This window comes from Sorex fumeus, unplaced genomic scaffold (assembly GCF_029834395.1).
Source record: "Sorex fumeus unplaced genomic scaffold, SorFum_2.1 ptg000006l, whole genome shotgun sequence".
NCBI classification, from domain to species: Eukaryota; Metazoa; Chordata; class Mammalia; order Eulipotyphla; family Soricidae; genus Sorex; species Sorex fumeus.
In genome coordinates this window covers 10,679,825-10,697,231 of record NW_026606063.1, presented here as the reverse complement: position 1 = coordinate 10,697,231, position 17,407 = coordinate 10,679,825, and the positions used below count along the sequence as shown (strand labels likewise).

The following is a 17,407-nucleotide window of genomic DNA, read 5'->3' as shown; positions in this document are numbered from 1 at the left end:
GCACAGCAGCAATTTTGGGGTATCTGGAAGTCTGAAGGCGCCATGAGGCTACTGATGCACTCGCCTCACAGGTACAGATTGACCTGCTGGCGGCACCATACCCCCTTAGTTTATAATTTTTAAAGGATAATTTAAAATGCCTCCATCTCAGAAAGAAAGTGTGGAAGTTCCTTAAAGAGTTAATAACCATGTCATTATCATCTGAGCCAGCAATTCCACTCTGAAGTGTATATCTAAGAGAAATGCAAACTTCTGTCCACAAGGAAACTCAGGCACAACGATCAGACAGCGCCACAAGTGGGCACAGCCCAGCTGTCCAACATGAGTGGATAAACGAAGTGGCAGATCCATACGGTGGAATATTATTCATCTTTCAAAAGGGACTGAGTACTAATAGAGGCCACAATTTGAACGGGTCTCAAAAACATCATCATGAAAGAAATCGGACAGAAGGCCACGGATTTCTTGATTTCTTTCATGAAATTTCCGGAAGAGACAATGCCAGGAAGCAGAGAGTTGGTGATTTCTCTGAAAAGGCGGCGTGGGGGTGGGTGGTGGCGAGTGAACAAAAGGTATGCGACCTGGGGGTGGGGAGGGATATTCTGAGAGTTCTTAACTGGAGAGGTGACATTTGCACATTCGGAACGTATCCAGTGCCCCTCAATCGTGCCCACTTTGAAAACGGTTCGCTGCATTTTAGTCATGCGGACTCATCTCAACCAAAAGCCACGAAAACGGAATTCTAGCACGGCTGCGTCCCAGCTGGGCGCGAGAGGCCGAGGCCGAGGGGCGAGCCGGGTGCCCCGGAGGACTGCGGACCCCAGCCAAGGGCGCACCGGCACCCGCACAGCCGAGAGCTCGGTACCCAGCTCGGTACCGGTCCCCGGCCCGTGCCCGCGCGCCCTGCAGGAGGCGCAGGGAGCCGGCCCGAGCTGCAGAGGGTCGCGGGTCCCTCCTGCGCGCACCCCTGCGCGCCCCCTCGCCCCGCCGCTGCCCGTGGGGCCCGGGCCCCGCGCGACGGACCCCCGGGAGCCCGGAAAGAGACCGGGGAGGGGTGGGCGGGGCAGGGGCCGGCAGGGGCGCGCGGGTGGGCGGCGGGCGCCGCCGGGGCTGCCCGCCTCGCCGCCTGCAGCCGGGCGCGGGGGCATCTCTCCGGCGCGGGTCGGGACCAAGCGATCCCCGACACCCGCAAGCCCGGCGACGCACGGCTGGTCCTCCGTCATCCCGGGGGTGGGCTTTCGTGGGCGCCCCCCAAGAAACCCGGGGGGCGGCGGCGCAGAGAAGGCGAAAGGAAGCCGCGGGCTTGGCGAGGGGGCCTCGCAGCCAGCCGGCTCGTTGCAGAGCGCGGCGAGAGTGCGGGGCGCAGGCGCTCCGAGCACCCCCGGCCCTACGGACCCCGGGGCGCGGGCGCGGGGGTCGGCCCGGGGGGCCCTTCTGCAGGTTGTAGCGAAGAGCAGGGAGACTCGGGGCGACCGACGGTGGCGCCCCGAGTTCTCTTCGTCCGGGGTCGGGCGGCGGCGGCTCCCTGGCTCGCACTTCTCCCGGATCTCCTTTGTCCAGCGCGGTCTGCAGGGGCTGGGCAGGGGCGCGCCTCTAGGAGGTGGGGGGGGGGGGGGCGAGTACCCGGCGCCTGGAAGCTTTAGAAGGACATCGGTAGCCACCGGGAGCAGCGGGGCCTTCGATAGCTCAGTTGGTAGAGCGGAGGACTGTAGTGGTGGAGCCGTGGCAATCCTTAGGTCGCTGGTTCGATTCCGGCTCGAAGGACTTCGTACAACCTTTTTAGCCCTTCGCTGGAATTGAGCTTCCCGGCCGGGAGCCTTGACCTAGGCGCTGCCTGTGAATTTGCCATGAGCTCTGCTGCAGATGTGGAGTGAAGCAGGTATGAACCGGGCTCGCGAGGGGAGCCGCAAGGGGTGAGTTTTAAATGGTTTTTTTTTTTTTTTTAATTATCGCTCGTGTGTAATGAATGGATTGTACGCTTGCTTGAAAACGTCTCGCCCCGGGTCGCGGCGATCGCTAAACGCCCCGAACCGCGTCTCTGCTCGTGGTCCGCGGACGGCCCCGAACAGCCTGTAAGGCAAAGGGAAGAGACTCGCTCGCAGCTGGGGGATTAGCTCAAATGGTAGAGCGCTCGCTTAGCATGCGAGAGGTAGCGGGATCGATGCCCGCATCCTCCACTCGGTTTTTGCCCCTCGCGGGACGCGTCCGCTCTGAAGCGCGGTGGGGCCGGTCTCCGGAGTGGGTGGGCGTTTAAGGCTTGCTCGGGGCGGGGGGCCCGCCGGCGCCACTGGCGGCCTCCTTCGCACCCGTGCACGGCCCTTTTATTTCTCAGGTGCGTCTTTTCCCACCTCCCTCGGTCGTGGGCGCTGGGCCCTCTCCCGGCCCGGGGCTTGCGGGCCGTTAACCGTCCGGCCCGGGCGACGCTGGCGGACCCCCTCCCGCCGCGCCCGCCGCGCCCGCCGGCCGAGCCCCCCGCGCCCGCTCGCGCCCCGCTACCTGCTCGGGCGCGCGGCCGTCCCGGCGCGCCGGCCAATGGCAGCGCGTCTTACTGGGCGGGTCGCCGGCCGGCGCGGCGGCCAATCGGCGCGGGCCTTCTTGTTTCCTGGCAGAGCGGGGTCCCGGCGCCGCGGCGCTCGGGTTTTGTTTGGGTCCTGGGTGGAGGGCCCGGGTGCCGGGGCCCGAGGTGGCGCCTCGCTAGCGGGAGAGGGCGCGGGATCGCCGGCCCGGAGAGAGGTGAGGGGCTCTGCGTGGAGCGCGGGCCCCGCCGGCCCCGCCCCCTTCTAGCCCCTTTCGGCCCCGAGCCCCCCCACCCCCCGAACCCCCCATCCCGCCCCTTGCCGGGCCCGGCCGGCCCTTCCCGCCCCCAGCCCCGGCGCCCCCCGCCCCCGCCGCAGCCGCACCCCCTTCACCCCGCAGCTGCCCCTCGGACCCCGGCCCCGCCTTCCTCCTCTGCGCCCGCCCGCTGTGAGTTGGCCTCGACCCCTCCCCGCACCTCCAGACGACCTCCTGCCCTGGGCCGATGGATGGAGGGGCCTTGGGAGTGGGGGGTCGAGAAGCCCCGCGGCCGCCCCCCGTGGGACGCCACCAGCCACTTTCCCCGGGGCGCTGAGAGCGCCCCTTTCCCACGCGCGGCTACTCGAGTAGCTCTTTCCGGGGGGCCCCAGTGCCTACAGGCCGGGGGTGGGCTTGGATGAAGACCCTTGCCCTAGCTGGAACTGAGCGGCCGTCTGTCTTTAGGTGAGCAGGTGGCTCTTGTTCCGTCCCCCTTGGCCTGGCGGAGGCCACGCGTTGCCTCCTGTGCTCCCCTACGAGGCACAGGGCAGTAGCGGGGAGAGAGGAACCAGCCTGTCCCGGGCTCAGCAGGGCAGGCGCGGGACACAGGGGAGGAGGAACTGGCACGGGGGTCTTTCTGCTCTTCTGACCTGGAAGGGGTGGGGCGGGGGGTGGCAATCCAGGGACCAGAGATGCAGCATGGCCCACCTGTGAGGATGAACAGCCTTGGGGGTGGGGGGCTACCTGACTCAGACTTGCAGGCTGAATTTCTCCACACCGTGATGCCATGGAGTAATTTTGTAATAACCACTCGAGAGCGAAACGGCCCTTTCAGGTTGTGTTTTTATTTTATTTATTTTTGCTTTTTTGGGTCACACCCAGCGATGCTCAGGAGTCACTCCTGGCTCATGCACTCAGGAATCACTCCTGGCATTGCTCGGGGGACCATATGGGATGCCGGGGATCGAACCCGGGTCAGCCGCGTGCAAGGCAAACGCCCTAACCCGCTCCGCTGTACTATCACTCTGGTCCCTCAGGTTGTATTTTTTAACATTTATTAATTACCCCCGTCCCTAGTGTGGGAACTAAACTGATCCCATCTCATCTGGATGCCTGTTTCAGCCTCTTCTAAGAGGGACAAAACCTCTTGCTCCTTAGGACAGGCACCCCCCCCCCCAGGAGCCCTCATTGATCCAAAGCTTGTTTTCCTTCATGCCGGTCCGTTTCTGCAGCTCTCAGGGCCAGAGCGGGGCAGGAGGATGCGTCCCCGGCCCCATCATGGAGCTGCGCTGTGGGGGCCTGCTGTTCAGCTCTCGCTTTGATTCGGGGAACCTCGCGCACGTGGAGAAGGTGGAGTCTGTGTCCAGCGATGGGGAAGGAGCAGCAGGCGGGGTGGCGGCTCCCGCCAGCAGCCTCAGCTCCCCCGACTATGAGTTCAACGTGTGGACCCGGCCAGACTGTGCGGAGACGGAGTTTGAGAATGGGAACCGGTAAGAGGAGCAATCCGTGGAGGGGGGGGGGCGCAGGAAGGCTGACCCCTCCCCCTGGTCGTCCTCTGCAGTGCGGTTCATCATCGCAGCCCCCCGCCTCCTGGCTCCCCTCCTCCTGTTCCCGCGCCCGCAGGTCCTGGTTCTACTTCAGCGTCCGGGGAGGAACGCCAGGGAAACTCATCAAGATCAACATCATGAACATGAACAAGCAGAGCAAGCTCTATTCCCAGGGCATGGCCCCGTTTGTGCGCACAGTGCCGACCCGGCCGCGCTGGGAGCGGGTCCGAGACCGGCCCACCTTTGAGGTGAGTTCTCCGAGAGGAGGAAACGCAGACCTGGGCACTTCCGCCCCGGAGAGGGAGGCGGAGATGTGTGCCCGGGGCCAGGGTGTCAGGGTGGGGGGCAGCGCCCGGGGCCCGTGTCCCCCGCCTGCTGGGTGTCTGTGGAGTGGCAGAGGGGGGGCAGCTGGCGCGTGCGCTGAGGGCGTCAGGTCAGCTCCGCTGCTCCCGGTCGGACCTTCGTTCTCACCCCCCTGGCCTGTTGCCCCTCCCTCCTCTGCTCCTCAGATGACAGAGACGCAGTTTGTGTTATCCTTTGTTCACCGTTTCCTAGAAGGCCGCGGGGCCACCACCTTCTTCGCCTTCTGCTACCCCTTCTCCTACAGCGACTGCCAGGATCTGCTGAACCAACTCGACCAGCGCTTCCTGGAAAGCCACCCCCCCCACAGCAGGTGCCGCCCCCACCCTTCCCCCCCGGACCGCGCTGACTGGCCATCTGCCATTTCTAGAACGAGCCCCCAGAGCCCTGAGCCCGACCTCAGCACCTCTCTCCTCTGTCGGGATACGGGACTCTAGGACCCTTTGACCGACGTGTTTCTGTGTGACCTTGACATCAGCTTCCCTCACTGTCCCTGCCCTCCCCCACCCGCCCTGGTGCAGTGTGGTCCTGCCCTGCGTGGGGCAGCTTCCCCGTCCCTGGCCAGCACTGCCGTGACTCCGCGCGCCCTTCCTCTGAGGCGCCAGTGACCCATCCTAGGGAGCCACAACCGGGGAGCAGCCCTCCGCTGCCCCGCCCTGGGCTCTGCACTCTGGCTGCCCAGCCTTGTGGCGGCGGTTGAGGTGAAGGGCCCGACAAACTGGGCTGCTGCCGAGGCCCACCTCCTGCTTGCCCCGGAGGGTCTTTCCCTAACGGACGATTTGCATCCGTGTAGCCCTCTGGATACCATCTATTACCATCGGGAGACGCTCTGCTACTCTCTGGACGGGCTGCGTGTAGACCTGCTGACCATCAGCTCCTGCCACGGGCTTCGCGAGGACCGAGAGCCACGCCTGGAGCTGCTCTTCCCTGATACCAGCACGCCCAGACCTTACTGTTTCACAGGCAAAAGGGTCAGTGGGGTCACGGAGCAGCACGCCTCGGCTCCCCGCAGTCCCGGGCACCGGGCGTCTGTGTCCTGAGTGTCGGGGCGGGGGTGGGGGGTGGCAGCCCTGACGCCTGCTTTCCTCTCTGCCTCAGATCTTCTTCCTGAGCAGTCGGGTTCACCCTGGGGAGACCCCGTCCAGCTTTGTCTTCAATGGCTTTCTGGACTTCATCCTTCGGCCTGATGACCCCCGGGCCCAAACCCTGCGTCGCCTGTTTGTCTTTAAGCTGATCCCCATGTTGAACCCTGATGGTGTGGTCCGTGGCCACTACCGGTGAGACGCTGCCCCGGTAAAGCCTTGTTGTCCAGCGGGCAACCATCCGCAGAGGGACTTGCTGGAGGGCGGAGGGGGCGCTCCCTAGTTTCAGGGGGGTGGTTGGCAACAGATCAGGGAGGGGCCGGCCTCCATTCCTCCTCCCCTAACGCACCCTTAGCCTCTTGTCTCCCGCGTTTCCGTTCTCCTCCAGCACAGACTCGCGGGGGGTGAATCTGAACCGCCAGTACCTGAAGCCTGACGCGGTCCTGCACCCCGCCATCTATGGGGCCAAAGCTGTGCTCCTCTACCACCACGTGCACTCGCGTCTCAACGCCCCGAACGCCCCTGAGCACCAGCAGAGTCCCCAGCTCCCTCCCGGAGCGCCCCACGTGGACCCGGAGAAAGCCAGCAGCTCGCTCGCAAGCGCAAGCGAAGCGCACCTGGAGGGCGCCCCCGGCGGGGAGAACGCCCAGGCCTGGCCACCGCCCGCGCTCGCCGAACAGAAGCCCAGCAGCGTGTGGATCGTGTCCCAGCCGGGCACCGAGGGTCAGCAGCCAGCCCCCGACAACATCCCCCCCAAAGAGAGTGGGGTCGCCTACTACGTCGACCTGCACGGACATGCTTCCAAGAGGGGCTGCTTCATGTACGGGAACAGCTTCAGTGACGAGAGCACCCAGGTAGGGGTCCAGAGAGCGCCACGGGGGCGGGGGCACGGGCAGGTGAGGGGAAGAAGGTCCTGGGTGGCCGGGGCCGGCAGCAGGAGGGCTACGGACCGCCCAGCAGCCCTCGAGCCGGGGTGAGCCCTGCCCTCGCCCGTCGCCCTTGAGAGAGGGCCGGGCTCTGAGCGTCAGCCCTTGCCGGGGGTTGGAAGCCAGGGAAGAAGGGAAAGCCCGGGCTACTGCAGAAAAGCCACGGGGTTCAAATGAGGTGGAACGGGGCCTTCCAGCACCTGGGAACAGTGTCAGACACTCAGCATCCCCGAAATGCTGCCTGCGCCTCGCGCTCGCTGCCTCCTCCTCGCCCCTGCTCTCTGCCTCATCTTCTGAATCGCCTTTTTTTCTCTGTCGAACAGGTGGAAAACATGCTGTATCCAAAGCTCATCTCCTTGAACTCAGCCCACTTTGACTTCCAGGGCTGCAATTTTTCAGAGAAGAACATGTATGCCCGAGATCGCAGAGACGGCCAGTCCAAAGAGGGCAGCGGCCGGGTTGCCATCCACAAAGCCTCAGGGATAATCCACAGGTTGGGCGGAAACTGGGTCGCACCGGCTGAAATAGAACCCCCCAAGGACTTGGCTCCCGGGGAGCTGGAGTCTCCTCCGGCCACAGGCTCCCCTGAGTGCTCCTACCCTTAGCCTCAGACTCGGCCTTTCGGGGATGTCTTGGGCGGGTGACGGAGATTGGCTGCCGTTGCTGGGGATTTGCACTGGCTCCTTGTGTCCACTTCTCCCTAACGGGTTACCGTCTTAGACCGCCCTAGCCTGTCCCCAGGGCTCTGCTCCAGTTCCATCCAGACAGGACACTGACCGGGGTCTCTGTGTCTTAGCTACACACTTGAATGCAACTACAACACCGGCCGCTCGGTGAACAGCATCCCTGCCGCCTGCCACGACAATGGCCGCGCCAGCCCACCGCCGCCGCCTGCCTTCCCCTCCAGATACACTGTGGAGCTCTTTGAGCAGGTCCGACTGGCAGGAGCGGGGAGCCGGGCCTCTCCCTCGTGGTTCTGTGGGCTGCGTGCATGGAGCAGCCGTCCATGGAGCAGGCCTGCCACAGGGAACCCCCTGCATGCCTGCGCCAGTCTGCCTCTGGCCTTGGCTGCCCCCACACCCCTGCCCTGTGTTTGACCCCTCTCCTGGGTTCAGAAGCACCCCCTCAGGGCGGATAGCGTGTTTGTTTTGCACGTGGCCTACCTGGGTTCACTCCCTGGCATCCAGTATGGTCCCCCGAGCACAGCCAGGAGTGACTCCTGAGTGAAAAGCTGGGAAATGCCCCTGAGCATCGCCGCTTGTGACCCCAAAACCAAGCACCCTCTCAGCATTGGGCACTGGCTCCCAGGGTCAAGGGTACCACATGGGGTAGAAAGAGCTGTAGCTTATAGCGGCAGGCAGGCACCTTCTCCTGGGGGATTCCGTCCCGGAGCCAGGAGGACAAACACCGGCCCCAGCACAATGGCCGAGGCCCCCAAAGGGCGACAGTTTAGGGACCAGCCCAGGACCCACTTGGGGGAATACGTAACCCAAGAGAGGGAGCCTAGGGACCGAGGCGGAACCCGCCCGCCCTCGCGCAGGGCTGCTCGCTCCCGGGCAGCAGCCGCCTGAGCCCCCGCCGGACTCCCCCGCAGGTGGGCCGGGCAATGGCCATCGCGGCGCTGGACATGGCCGAGTGCAACCCGTGGCCCCGCATCGTGCTGTCGGAGCACAGCAGCCTCACGAACCTGCGGGCCTGGATGCTGAGGCACGTGCGCAGCAGCCGGGGCCTGAGCAGCACCGTGGGCCTGGGCCTCGCCAAGAAGAGAGGCGCGCGGACGCCGCCCAAGAACGCCAGGTACGGCGCGCACGCCAGGAGAACTGGCTGGGGTTGAGTGGGGGCCCCGGCCCCACACACCTGCGCCTCGGAGCCCTGCACACACAGAACCCCAGGGGCTGCTCAGCTTCCGGGCTGAGGGACAGGGTCTCCGGGGCCAGCAGCTGGGCAGGAGGGTGGCCTGGGGCAAGTGCCCAGAGTTGAACTGCCCTTAGGGCTCCCAGCGCTGCTCCTGCTGCTGTGCCCATGCCAGGTTCCTACTTCATCCCCACCACCTCCTCCTCCAAACGGGTCCCTGTGCCCTTTCCCCCGAGACGGAGGGGCGGTACGGAGCAGCCAGCTGGGGGTCTGCCGCCCGGACCCAGGGCTCAGTGGCACTGCTTCTCTGCAGCGGGTTGCCCGTCACCGGCTCCGAGAACACCCTGAGCCGCACGCGCAGCTTCAGCACCGGCACCAGTGCCGGCGGCAGCCAGCAGGACTCCCCGCAGATGAAGAGCTCCCCCAGCTTCCCTTTCCATGGCCTCCGGCCCCCGGGGCTGCCAGGCCTGGGCTCCGGCGCCCAGAAGGTCAGCCAGCGGGAGCTGGGCCCTGTCAGAGGTAAGCCAGGCCGGGCGCCCCTGCAGCAGGTGTTCGGTTGTCTGGGGTATTGCTGGGGGAAGTGAGAGCTCGAAGACACTCGCCTGGCCACGCACCGAGAGGCCGGTCAATAAAAGCAGTTTCCAGCCGAATCTGCAGCTCTCCGGCGCCCTTGCTGTTCCTGCAGCCCCAGCTGCTGGGTGGGGGCGGCGGCAGTTCCGGCATCCGGGTGGCAGCGCGTGCTGGGGGGCAGGGTCGTCCCGGGGGGAGCCACACTGAGCCGGGAGAAGGATGGGCCACGCGAGGGTCCCAGGGCTGGACTGGCTGCTGGCTCCAGAGCCTGTTCAGAGGCAGCCTCCGGGTTCCCCTTCTGCAGAAGAAAAGTGAGCAGCCACGGCCGCTCATGTGTGCCTCAGCACCCCCGGGTTTTGCCAAGAGGCGAGTGGCCTTTTGGGAAAGAGAAGGGTCGCGCAGGACCTTCCGTGGGGAGGGAGGGAGGGAGCTGCCTGCCGGAAGTGACCCCAGCCACAGAGCAGGAAGCCTTGCCTGAGTCCAGTGCTGAGCTTTGCTGTCTTGGGGCCACCTGTGCCTGTGGGCCGGCGTGCAGCTCTGAGCTTGCCCTGCAGGGTGTCCTCCCGCTGTGCGGCCTCCGATTCCGTTCTGAGGCCCATCCTTGCGTTGGTCTTCCGTGGGGAACATTTTCACACTGGGTTTGAAGGAGAGGGCAAACGTAATGACAACAAACGCGCTAGTCTTCTGCAGGCTAACAACTGAACAGTGTCCTGCCTCAGTCACTTAATCTAAAGAGGCCCCTGGAGTAGAGGCTATTTCCCATTTTCTGAGGCGGAAACAGGCTTCTTAAGGGTACACTGGCCACAACTGCCTAACTACTGACCATTTGGGCGGGGGGCAGGGGACACGTCTGGCAGTGCTCAGGGTTTACTTCTGGCTCTGCACTCAGGGGACCATGTGGGGTGCTGGGGATCGAACCTTGGTCAGCCGTGTGCACAGCTAGCCCTACCCGCTGTGCTATCGCTCTGGTGTCTACTTGACTCAAGTGTATTTTCTCATGTCTTGTCTTATTTTTGGTCAGCCTCTTAAAACTCTTGAAGGAATGTCATGCTATAAACTCCTCCCCTAACTAGAGAAGGGACACAGGAAAGTGCCTTTCATAGTTCCTGACTGAAATGAGTTTCCAAACAATTTTTAATCATGTTTTCAAACACTTTTCTTTTGGGGGCCGAGGGTTTGGGCCACACCTGGTGGTGCTCAGGGGACCATATGTGGTACTAGGGATTCAGACCAGCAGCATGCAAGGCAACTGCTGTGTTTCCGGTACTGTCTCTCTGGCCTGTAATCCTACCTTCGTAACATCCTTCTGGGGCCCTCTGCCCCACCCCTCGCAGTGCTGGTTTTTAGCTCTTTTATTGACGGACCTGGAGGGAGTCTGTTTTTCTTCTACTTCTCCAAGTAACTGAGAAAATGGGCTTAGCAAGTACCAACCAACTCCTGGTTGAATGACTTGGCCACAGGGACACCGGCCAGGAAACACCACATTGAAGCTCAGAGGGGAGCTGAGGGCCCGTCAGAGATCAACAAGCTCCGCCAAAGACGGTTCCGTTCAAAATGGTTTGAAAAAGGGCTGGTGGCACGTGGCTTGAGGGGCCAAAGAGACAGTACGGTGTGAGTACAGCGGGGAGGGCATCTGCCCTGCACATGGCTGGCTCTTGTTTGATCCCTGGCACCCCATATGATCCCCTGAGCATTACCGGCTGTGGCCCTTCCTCCAAAAGCAACAAAACAGAGGACAGTGCCAGCTAGGGGGGCTGGGGCTGCTGGCTGGGTGGGAGGACCGAGTGCAAGTCGAGTAGCTGACCCAGAGGGCGAGAAGAGGTGAGGGAAAGCTCAGGCTGGTCAGCCAAGATGACCAAGAGGGCCAAGATGATCAGCTGGGTCTCCTTTGCGGGTTCCGCGTGCTCCGGTTCCACCAGGCAAACTCGTGGCGTACGAGTCTGGCCTCTGGGGCTGAGTCCACCCTGAGCATGTCCGGGCTTTTCCTCCTCACGTCAGTCCCCACACAGGAGCGTCCGGCAGTTAGCCTAGCATTTACATTGGATCAGGTGCTGTAAGTTGAGCTGCTGTGAAGTACCCGGGTGCCCGAGTGTGAATCGTGTGTAAATGGCACACCGTTCCAAATGAGAAACCCGAGCATCTGTGGATCTGGGTATCCCGGGCCTGGTGCCCCCCGCAGAGATGGAGGGGCAGCTGTCTCTATGGCAACGACTGCGCGTTGGAAAATGACAAGACCAGGCTGCGCAGGAGACCAGTGGGTGAAGTGTGTTCGGCGGCTCGGGAGGGCAGCGCCGCGGGAGTCCAGACAGGATCAGAGAAGTGGCACAGCTGCAGGCCCCAAGGGAGGGGCCACGGGCCACACAGACTGTTGGGCGCATTCCCTAGTTCAGCCATGCAGGGCTGCCAGAAACCCAGCCAGCCTGCAGAAAGGGGGCGTCAAGGGGGATCTGAGAGTACCCCAACAGTTGGAGGTAAAACCAAGTGGGAAGCTGTGGTCCCTCCCTTGAATGCGCTCAGATTCCGACCATATTCAGGCTTGTCCCGGCACCCCAGGGACTGGCTTCAAGACTCCTTAAGAACCAGGAAACTGTCTCTTCAGCGGGGGCCAGGAATCGGGTCACCTGGGACAGAGAAGAGGACCAGCGAGAGCTGGTGGGCTGTCTGCCCCCCTAGCTGCTGGTGACCGTTGCTGCTGCTTTGTCTCTCTGGATCCCTGTAGGACTCCAGGGCGGGAGCCTGGCCTGGCCATCGGCCCTGGGGAAAGCCCTCGGCCCACTCTGTCCTCTGTGGCAGACTTGCAGGGTTTCTCCTGCCCAAGGGCCGCACACAGGCACACCGGGGCTCCCCAGCTGGAAGAATAGGCCCCTCCCCCACGTCGAAGGAGAAAGCTTCCCAAACCCAAAACCAGGGCTGGGATTTGACAAGTTTCTTCAATTGCCAGTTTCTAAGAAAGTTGCCACAAATGTAGCAAAACAATCACATCTAATGGGTGACTAAGGTTTCTTGGCTAGAACAGAAGTGAGATTGGGCTGCCTGGAAATGTGCAGGGATTATTGTGGTGGCCCGGCCAGAAGCTTCTGTCAGGTTCACAGACCTTGTCTGCTCCATCCCCTGCAGTGCCTCCTGGGACACTTCAGGCAGTCAGAAGTAGCAGACTTGGGGGCAGGACAAGGGGTGGGAGAGCTGCAGGGGGCAACGGTACCAGCACCCCCGCCTGAAGCCGCCGGGGCCCCAAGAGGACGAAAGCCAGCCCTTCTTGTTGCCTGCACACTCGTGCCAGGGTCAGGCTAGGGTCTCCCACTCCTGGGGCACCTTCCTCCTGGTCCCAGAGGTGTCCTGTAACTGAAAGCTACCCCCAGCCCTTCCCATCTCCCCAAGGTGGGAGAGAGAGGACGGGTGATAGGGTGCCTTCCTTACACAGGGCCAACCGCAGCACCATGTATGGCTCCCCCGGGCCCTGTGGGGCTGATTCCGGAGCACAGAGCCAGGAGTCAGCCCTGAGCACAGCTGGATGTGGCCCAAAACCAAGATTAAAAAGGAGAGACCTGGGGCTGGAGCGATAGCACAACGGGTAGGGTGTTTGCTTTGCACACGGCTGACCCGGGTTTGAGTCCCAGCATCCCACATGGTCCCCCGAGCACCGCTAGGAGTAATTCCTGAGCACATGAGCCAGGAGTAACCCCTGTGCATTGCCGGGTGTGACCCAAAAAGCCAAAAAAAAAAAAAGGCTGTGTAAAAGCAGGGGCTTTCAGTTAGTGCCCTGCCCTCCCTGATCTTAAGCCTCAGGTCACTGGGACTGCTGCCCTATTCTCCACCGGCCAGGCCACTCCAGGGAGAGCTGCCCAAGTCCACTGGAGAATGGGGGCTCATGGGCCTCCCCACCCAGGAAGTGACAAATCACACACTGCTGGCCAGGAGTGTCCCTGGAAGCACCTCTTGCTCTCGCCCCGAGCTCTGGACCAGGCATTTAGTGACCAGCAGCATGGTCCGTCCCCAGAGAAAAAGTGAGCGCTTTTAAGCCTGCTCGCCTGTCCCCAGTAAGACACAATCCAGAGCACAGGACGGAAGTGTGTCTTACTGGGGGGCCCAGGATGCTCCACACCAAGAGGCTGCAGACCCTTTGACCCCTGACAGTGCTGAGGGCATCCTGGCTCTCCCCCACCACGTGTGTCACCTGGCACGGCCACCACGATACCCTCCCACACAGCTCCCAGCGGTTGCTGCTGTAGCTGGGGACCAGGAACCGGTGGTTGGGGCTCCTCACTGACCTGGCTCTCTGTCGGGCAGGTGGGCCACGTCAAGAGAGGGCCGCATGTGCACAGCGCCCTTCACAATAAGCTGGCACTGAAGTGATTCTCCGTTTCCCCACTCGGGCCTCCTGCCCAGGCCTGGCCTCAGAGCCGGCACAGCCGCCTGCATCTTTCCCAGGATCCTGCCTTCTGCGCCCTCTTCCAAAGCACAAGCCTGTGTGCATTCCCCTTCCCAGGATCACTCAGTTTCTTAGAGAAATGCCAAGTCCCAGGTCCCCACTTGCTTCCACGCAGCTCCCCATCTTGTGCTGGTGAGCGGGGCTCTGCCAGTACCTTGCTTTTAGCACACCTTGGTAGTTTTCTCAGAGCATCTAAAAACCACTTTCATTCTCCAGCGGCTCCGTTCTTCCCGCTCCCGCTCAGACCCCTCCTGACAGGGCCCCCCGCCCTTTCACCCAAGGACGACCAGGTCTGGGCGCTATGTCTGAGTCTCGGGGTGTTTTGACAGAGGCCGTGACTTAACTTTCGCTGTCTTGGGGGATCGCTGTGCCAGTTCTTCCTGGTCCCTTAAGGTCTGGGTGTTTTGACTTCGGTGCTAATCTTAGATTCTAATTGGTACCCAGCAGTTCTGTGAAGGCCTCCGAAGTGGAGTTGCTCCCACCTGAGGCTCCGCCTGTCTCCTCACCCTGCGTCCTAGCAATCGTCCTTCCCAGCATCACCCTGTCACCCCTGGCTGCTGTCCAGGCCAGCACCACCACATCAGCAGCTTGCAGCCCCTGCTGTGCTCGCTTCCACAGGGCCCAGCTCGTGAGAGCCAGCCATGAGAGTAACTGGCACCTGCTGGCCTCTGTGATGTGAGCTGCCCCACCTCGAAGTCATCTCCCCTTGCTGGGGTCTGCCCCAGGGGACCCCGGGTCTGCCCCAGGGGACCCCACCTTTCAGCAACAGCCCTAACCACCAGCTTTTCCATAGAGGCCAACCCCCGCCCTCACCCCAGGAGATCAGTGAAGCAGCTCATGGTCTCGGGGGATCCACCAACCAAATCTGTTTTGTTTTGGGGCCACATCTGGCCATGCTCAGGGGCTCAGGGATCCTGGCTCAGGGTGCTCAGAGTCCATGCAGTGCTGGGGATCAAACCGGGCCTCTTGCCTGCCAAGTATACACTCAACCTCTTGACTCCAACCCCACAGGGCTCTTAATCAGGCTACCTTCTAGAGCCCAGTGGGACGTTCTAGACCCTAGAATGATACAGGGTCTGGGGACTGGAGCAATAGCAGAGCGGGTAGGGCGTTTGCCTTGCACACGACCAACCTGGGTTCAATTCCCAGCGTCCCATATGGTCCCCTGAGCACCGCCAGGAGTAATTTCTGAGTGCAGAGCCAGGAGTAACCCCTGTGCATTGCCGGGTGTGACCCAAAAAACAGAAAAAAGAAGAATGATACAGGGTCCTGGCCATGCACGGGAGAGGGAAGCCATTCAGGTGGAGGCAGAGGTTTTCAGAATTGGGGAGCTCCCAGAGGGAGGATTTCTGACTGGGGATCACTGGGGGAAGAAAGGAATGAGGGCGACAGTGGCCTCATTTGGCGGCTCCTCTGCAGGACGAGCCGGTGCTGAGCTGGCTAGAGGGAAAACAGGATGTGGGCCGGCGGAGAACATTCCAGATCCTGCTAACCATTCCAGCGTTTCTTCAGGATGCTGGTGTGAGCAAGAAAAGGGGCGCGCTCTGACCCTGGGAAGCCAGCGGGGTGGTGATGTTGTGACTGTCCCCCACTTACCTCCTCTCTCGTCTGCTTCTGTCCCATCCACCCAGACCCCCGCAGCCAGGACAGGAGACGGCGACAGCAGCCACTGACTCAGCGCCCCACCTCGAGCAGCCTGGCTGCATCCCAAACTAACTCTAGCGCGGCCTCTTCGCGCAGCATGGGCTCCTGCCTGCTGCCCGGCTCGCTCAGCACCTCAGGTCTGTGCCCACCGCGCCCTCCCTCCCCTTCCACTCAGGCCAGCAGAGCAGGCTCCGACTAAGCTCAAAGAAATGCCCTCACTGGCACTGCCAGCCTGACGTACACAGGCCACCGCAGGCCAGGGACATTCTGTCTTCTTGGACGCTCCTGATGCCCAGCCCCTGCTCTGGCCAGGAAGCTGGGCTCTAGCTGAGTGCGGCTGCTCTAAGCCCGCTCTCCTCGCCTCACTCTTTTACAAGCCTGCAGCCACTGCCCACCTGCCTCCAGGAGCTGGCCGGGCTTCCAGTGGCCATTGCCGTGGGCCACGGATCACTCCCGTCCACTCCAGCTGAGGCTGCTGGCCCACCTAGTCTCAGGTCTGGAGGGAGTGGCTTCCTCCACACAGCCCCTCTCAGCCTGTGAGTTGGGTAGTGCTGACTGGAGCCCTGGCAGCTTATTATCTGGACAGCTCTGAGGCCTGCCCCTGTCAGAGCAGAGCTGGCTCGGAGCCCTTGGCCACCGGAGAGCAGGGCTGGGGTGCTCACCGGGGGCCCTTGGGAGCACCTGGGGGAGAAACAGCAGGTAGCAGGGAGAGGCCGGGGATGCAGCTGGACATCTACTACATACATGCTCTGCCCCACCCCAGCAGCGACCCAGCCAGCCCGGAGAGCAGCAGTGCCCAGGCCCCGGCCCCAAGGAACTTCCGGCCTCCTCTCTACTGCAGGGGCCCACCCTGTCAGCAGCTTCCTTTGCTCTCTAGGGGCTGGCTGCTCGTTCCTGTCTTCAGGGGACAAGCCAGAAGCTGTGATGGTGATCGGGAAAGGCCTTCTAGGGGCGGGGCCTCGGATCCCCTGCATCAGGACCCGACTGCAGGTAACCCGCGAGGGCTTGTCCACCGCAGCATAAGCACCGTGGCACTGCTGGCTGGGCAGCGGGGGGGGGGGGGGGGGGGGGGGGGGTGGCCAGCACTGCTTCAGAGCGCCCCGCCAACCAGAGAGCTGCTCGCGCCCAGTGCCCGTCCCTGCAGCCAGGGCTCTTGCTTGCTTCCACCCCCCGCACCCTGGCCAGACCGCCCCTACCTCAGCCTGCCAGCTGCGGCTTTGCCTGCCCTGCCCTTAGCGTCTCCTCTTTTTCTGCCCAGAACTGCCCGAGGAGAGTTCCCGCCAGGAGGGGTCCCGGATTCCCCAGGTAACACGTCTGGTTGCTGCTCCTAGAACTAGTTCTGCCTCCCTGGTGGCCGGGCGAGGCACACGGCAGAGGCAGGAGCGGAGGCAGAGGCCGTGCCCAGATCCCTCCCGCACAGTGACTGCTGGGTTCTCTTGCCTCCCTAGGCTGTCGGCCTGCACCCCCGAGCTCCCTGTGTTCCTGCTTCCCCCCAGCTAGGTCAGCACTCAGAGGCAGGGTCTCGGCACCCGTGTCGATCCCTTTACCGCACGCATGTGCACCAACCAGAAATACACCTGAAGCCACAAGCTCGCGGAAGAATCCAGCCTCTTAGCTGACTCCTGTCCACACAGGCTAGGCCCAGGCTGGGCCGGGGCTCACCGCCGACTTGCGGAGGGATGAGAGGCTCTTCCGGCCCCACATCCCCCATCTCCCAGACCAAGGAGTGCAGTGAGCCGGAGCCGGGACCCCTCTGTGCGCCAGGGTGAGCCCGGGACTCAGTCCCTTGCCCCACCTCTTCCTTCTGTCCACTCTGCCCATTCCTGCCACTCAGGGTCGTTTCCTTCCTCCTCTGACCTCCAGGGCTAAGTGTACTTTCACCCAGAATTTAGCCCTGATGTCTTCCCCATCAGGGTCTCAGCCTCAACCTCGAGGGACAACAGAACGACTTGCAATAGGGGTTTGAGGCCTGGGGTGCTGGTCGGCCTCACTCAGAGCAGGAGCCCTGACCCCCCTCTCTTCTCTGTTGCAGGCTGCCTCGGGCCAGGCCCTCGCGGCCCCATTCTGCCCCTGCCCTTTCTCCTCTTTCCAGTAGTCTCTCCGACTACCCTGCCCGGACTTGTTACAGTGGGGGGCCCTTGAGCCAGCCTGAGGTTTCTTTTGTCCCCAAGTCTCCCCCGCTTACTCTCTCCCCCCGGGTGTGACGCCTGGCCCCAGGATGGG

General features: G+C 62.9%; 2 protein-coding genes and 2 non-coding genes across 4 annotated transcripts in view; 3 read left to right on the top strand and 1 right to left on the bottom strand.

Annotated features, from left to right (window-relative positions):
• Positions 1-17,407, bottom strand: part of PREB (prolactin regulatory element binding) — a 247,032-nt gene that overhangs the window by 173,107 nt on the left and 56,518 nt on the right. The window lies entirely within an intron of this gene.
• TRNAY-GUA (transfer RNA tyrosine (anticodon GUA)) lies at positions 1,676-1,764 on the top strand. The gene is given in 2 exon segments: positions 1,676-1,712; positions 1,729-1,764. It is a non-coding gene; the product is annotated as a tRNA-Tyr (tRNA).
• Positions 2,105-2,177, top strand: TRNAA-AGC (transfer RNA alanine (anticodon AGC)). The gene has a single exon. It is a non-coding gene; the product is annotated as a tRNA-Ala (tRNA).
• On the top strand, positions 3,161-17,392 carry AGBL5 (AGBL carboxypeptidase 5). The gene is made up of 15 exons (XM_056126154.1): positions 3,161-3,237; positions 4,005-4,262; positions 4,396-4,567; positions 4,829-4,992; positions 5,473-5,650; positions 5,778-5,956; positions 6,150-6,615; positions 7,011-7,180; positions 7,484-7,619; positions 8,282-8,484; positions 8,855-9,060; positions 15,172-15,321; positions 16,062-16,174; positions 16,819-16,949; positions 17,217-17,392. The coding sequence occupies exons 1-15, from the start codon at positions 3,191-3,193 to the stop codon at positions 17,386-17,388; spliced, it is 2,745 nt and encodes a 914-aa protein (XP_055982129.1). The 5' UTR covers positions 3,161-3,190; the 3' UTR covers positions 17,389-17,392.

Coding starts and splice junctions, on each gene's coding strand:
- AGBL5 (XM_056126154.1), top strand. CDS start 3,191: ATGAAGACCCTTGCCCTAGCTGGAACTGAGCGGCCGTCTGTCTTTAG. Junction 4,993..5,472: donor AGCCACCCCCCCCACAGCAG/GTGCCGCCCCCA, acceptor GCATCCGTGTAG/CCCTCTGGATACCATCTATT. Junction 6,616..7,010: donor TCAGTGACGAGAGCACCCAG/GTAGGGGTCCAG, acceptor TCTGTCGAACAG/GTGGAAAACATGCTGTATCC.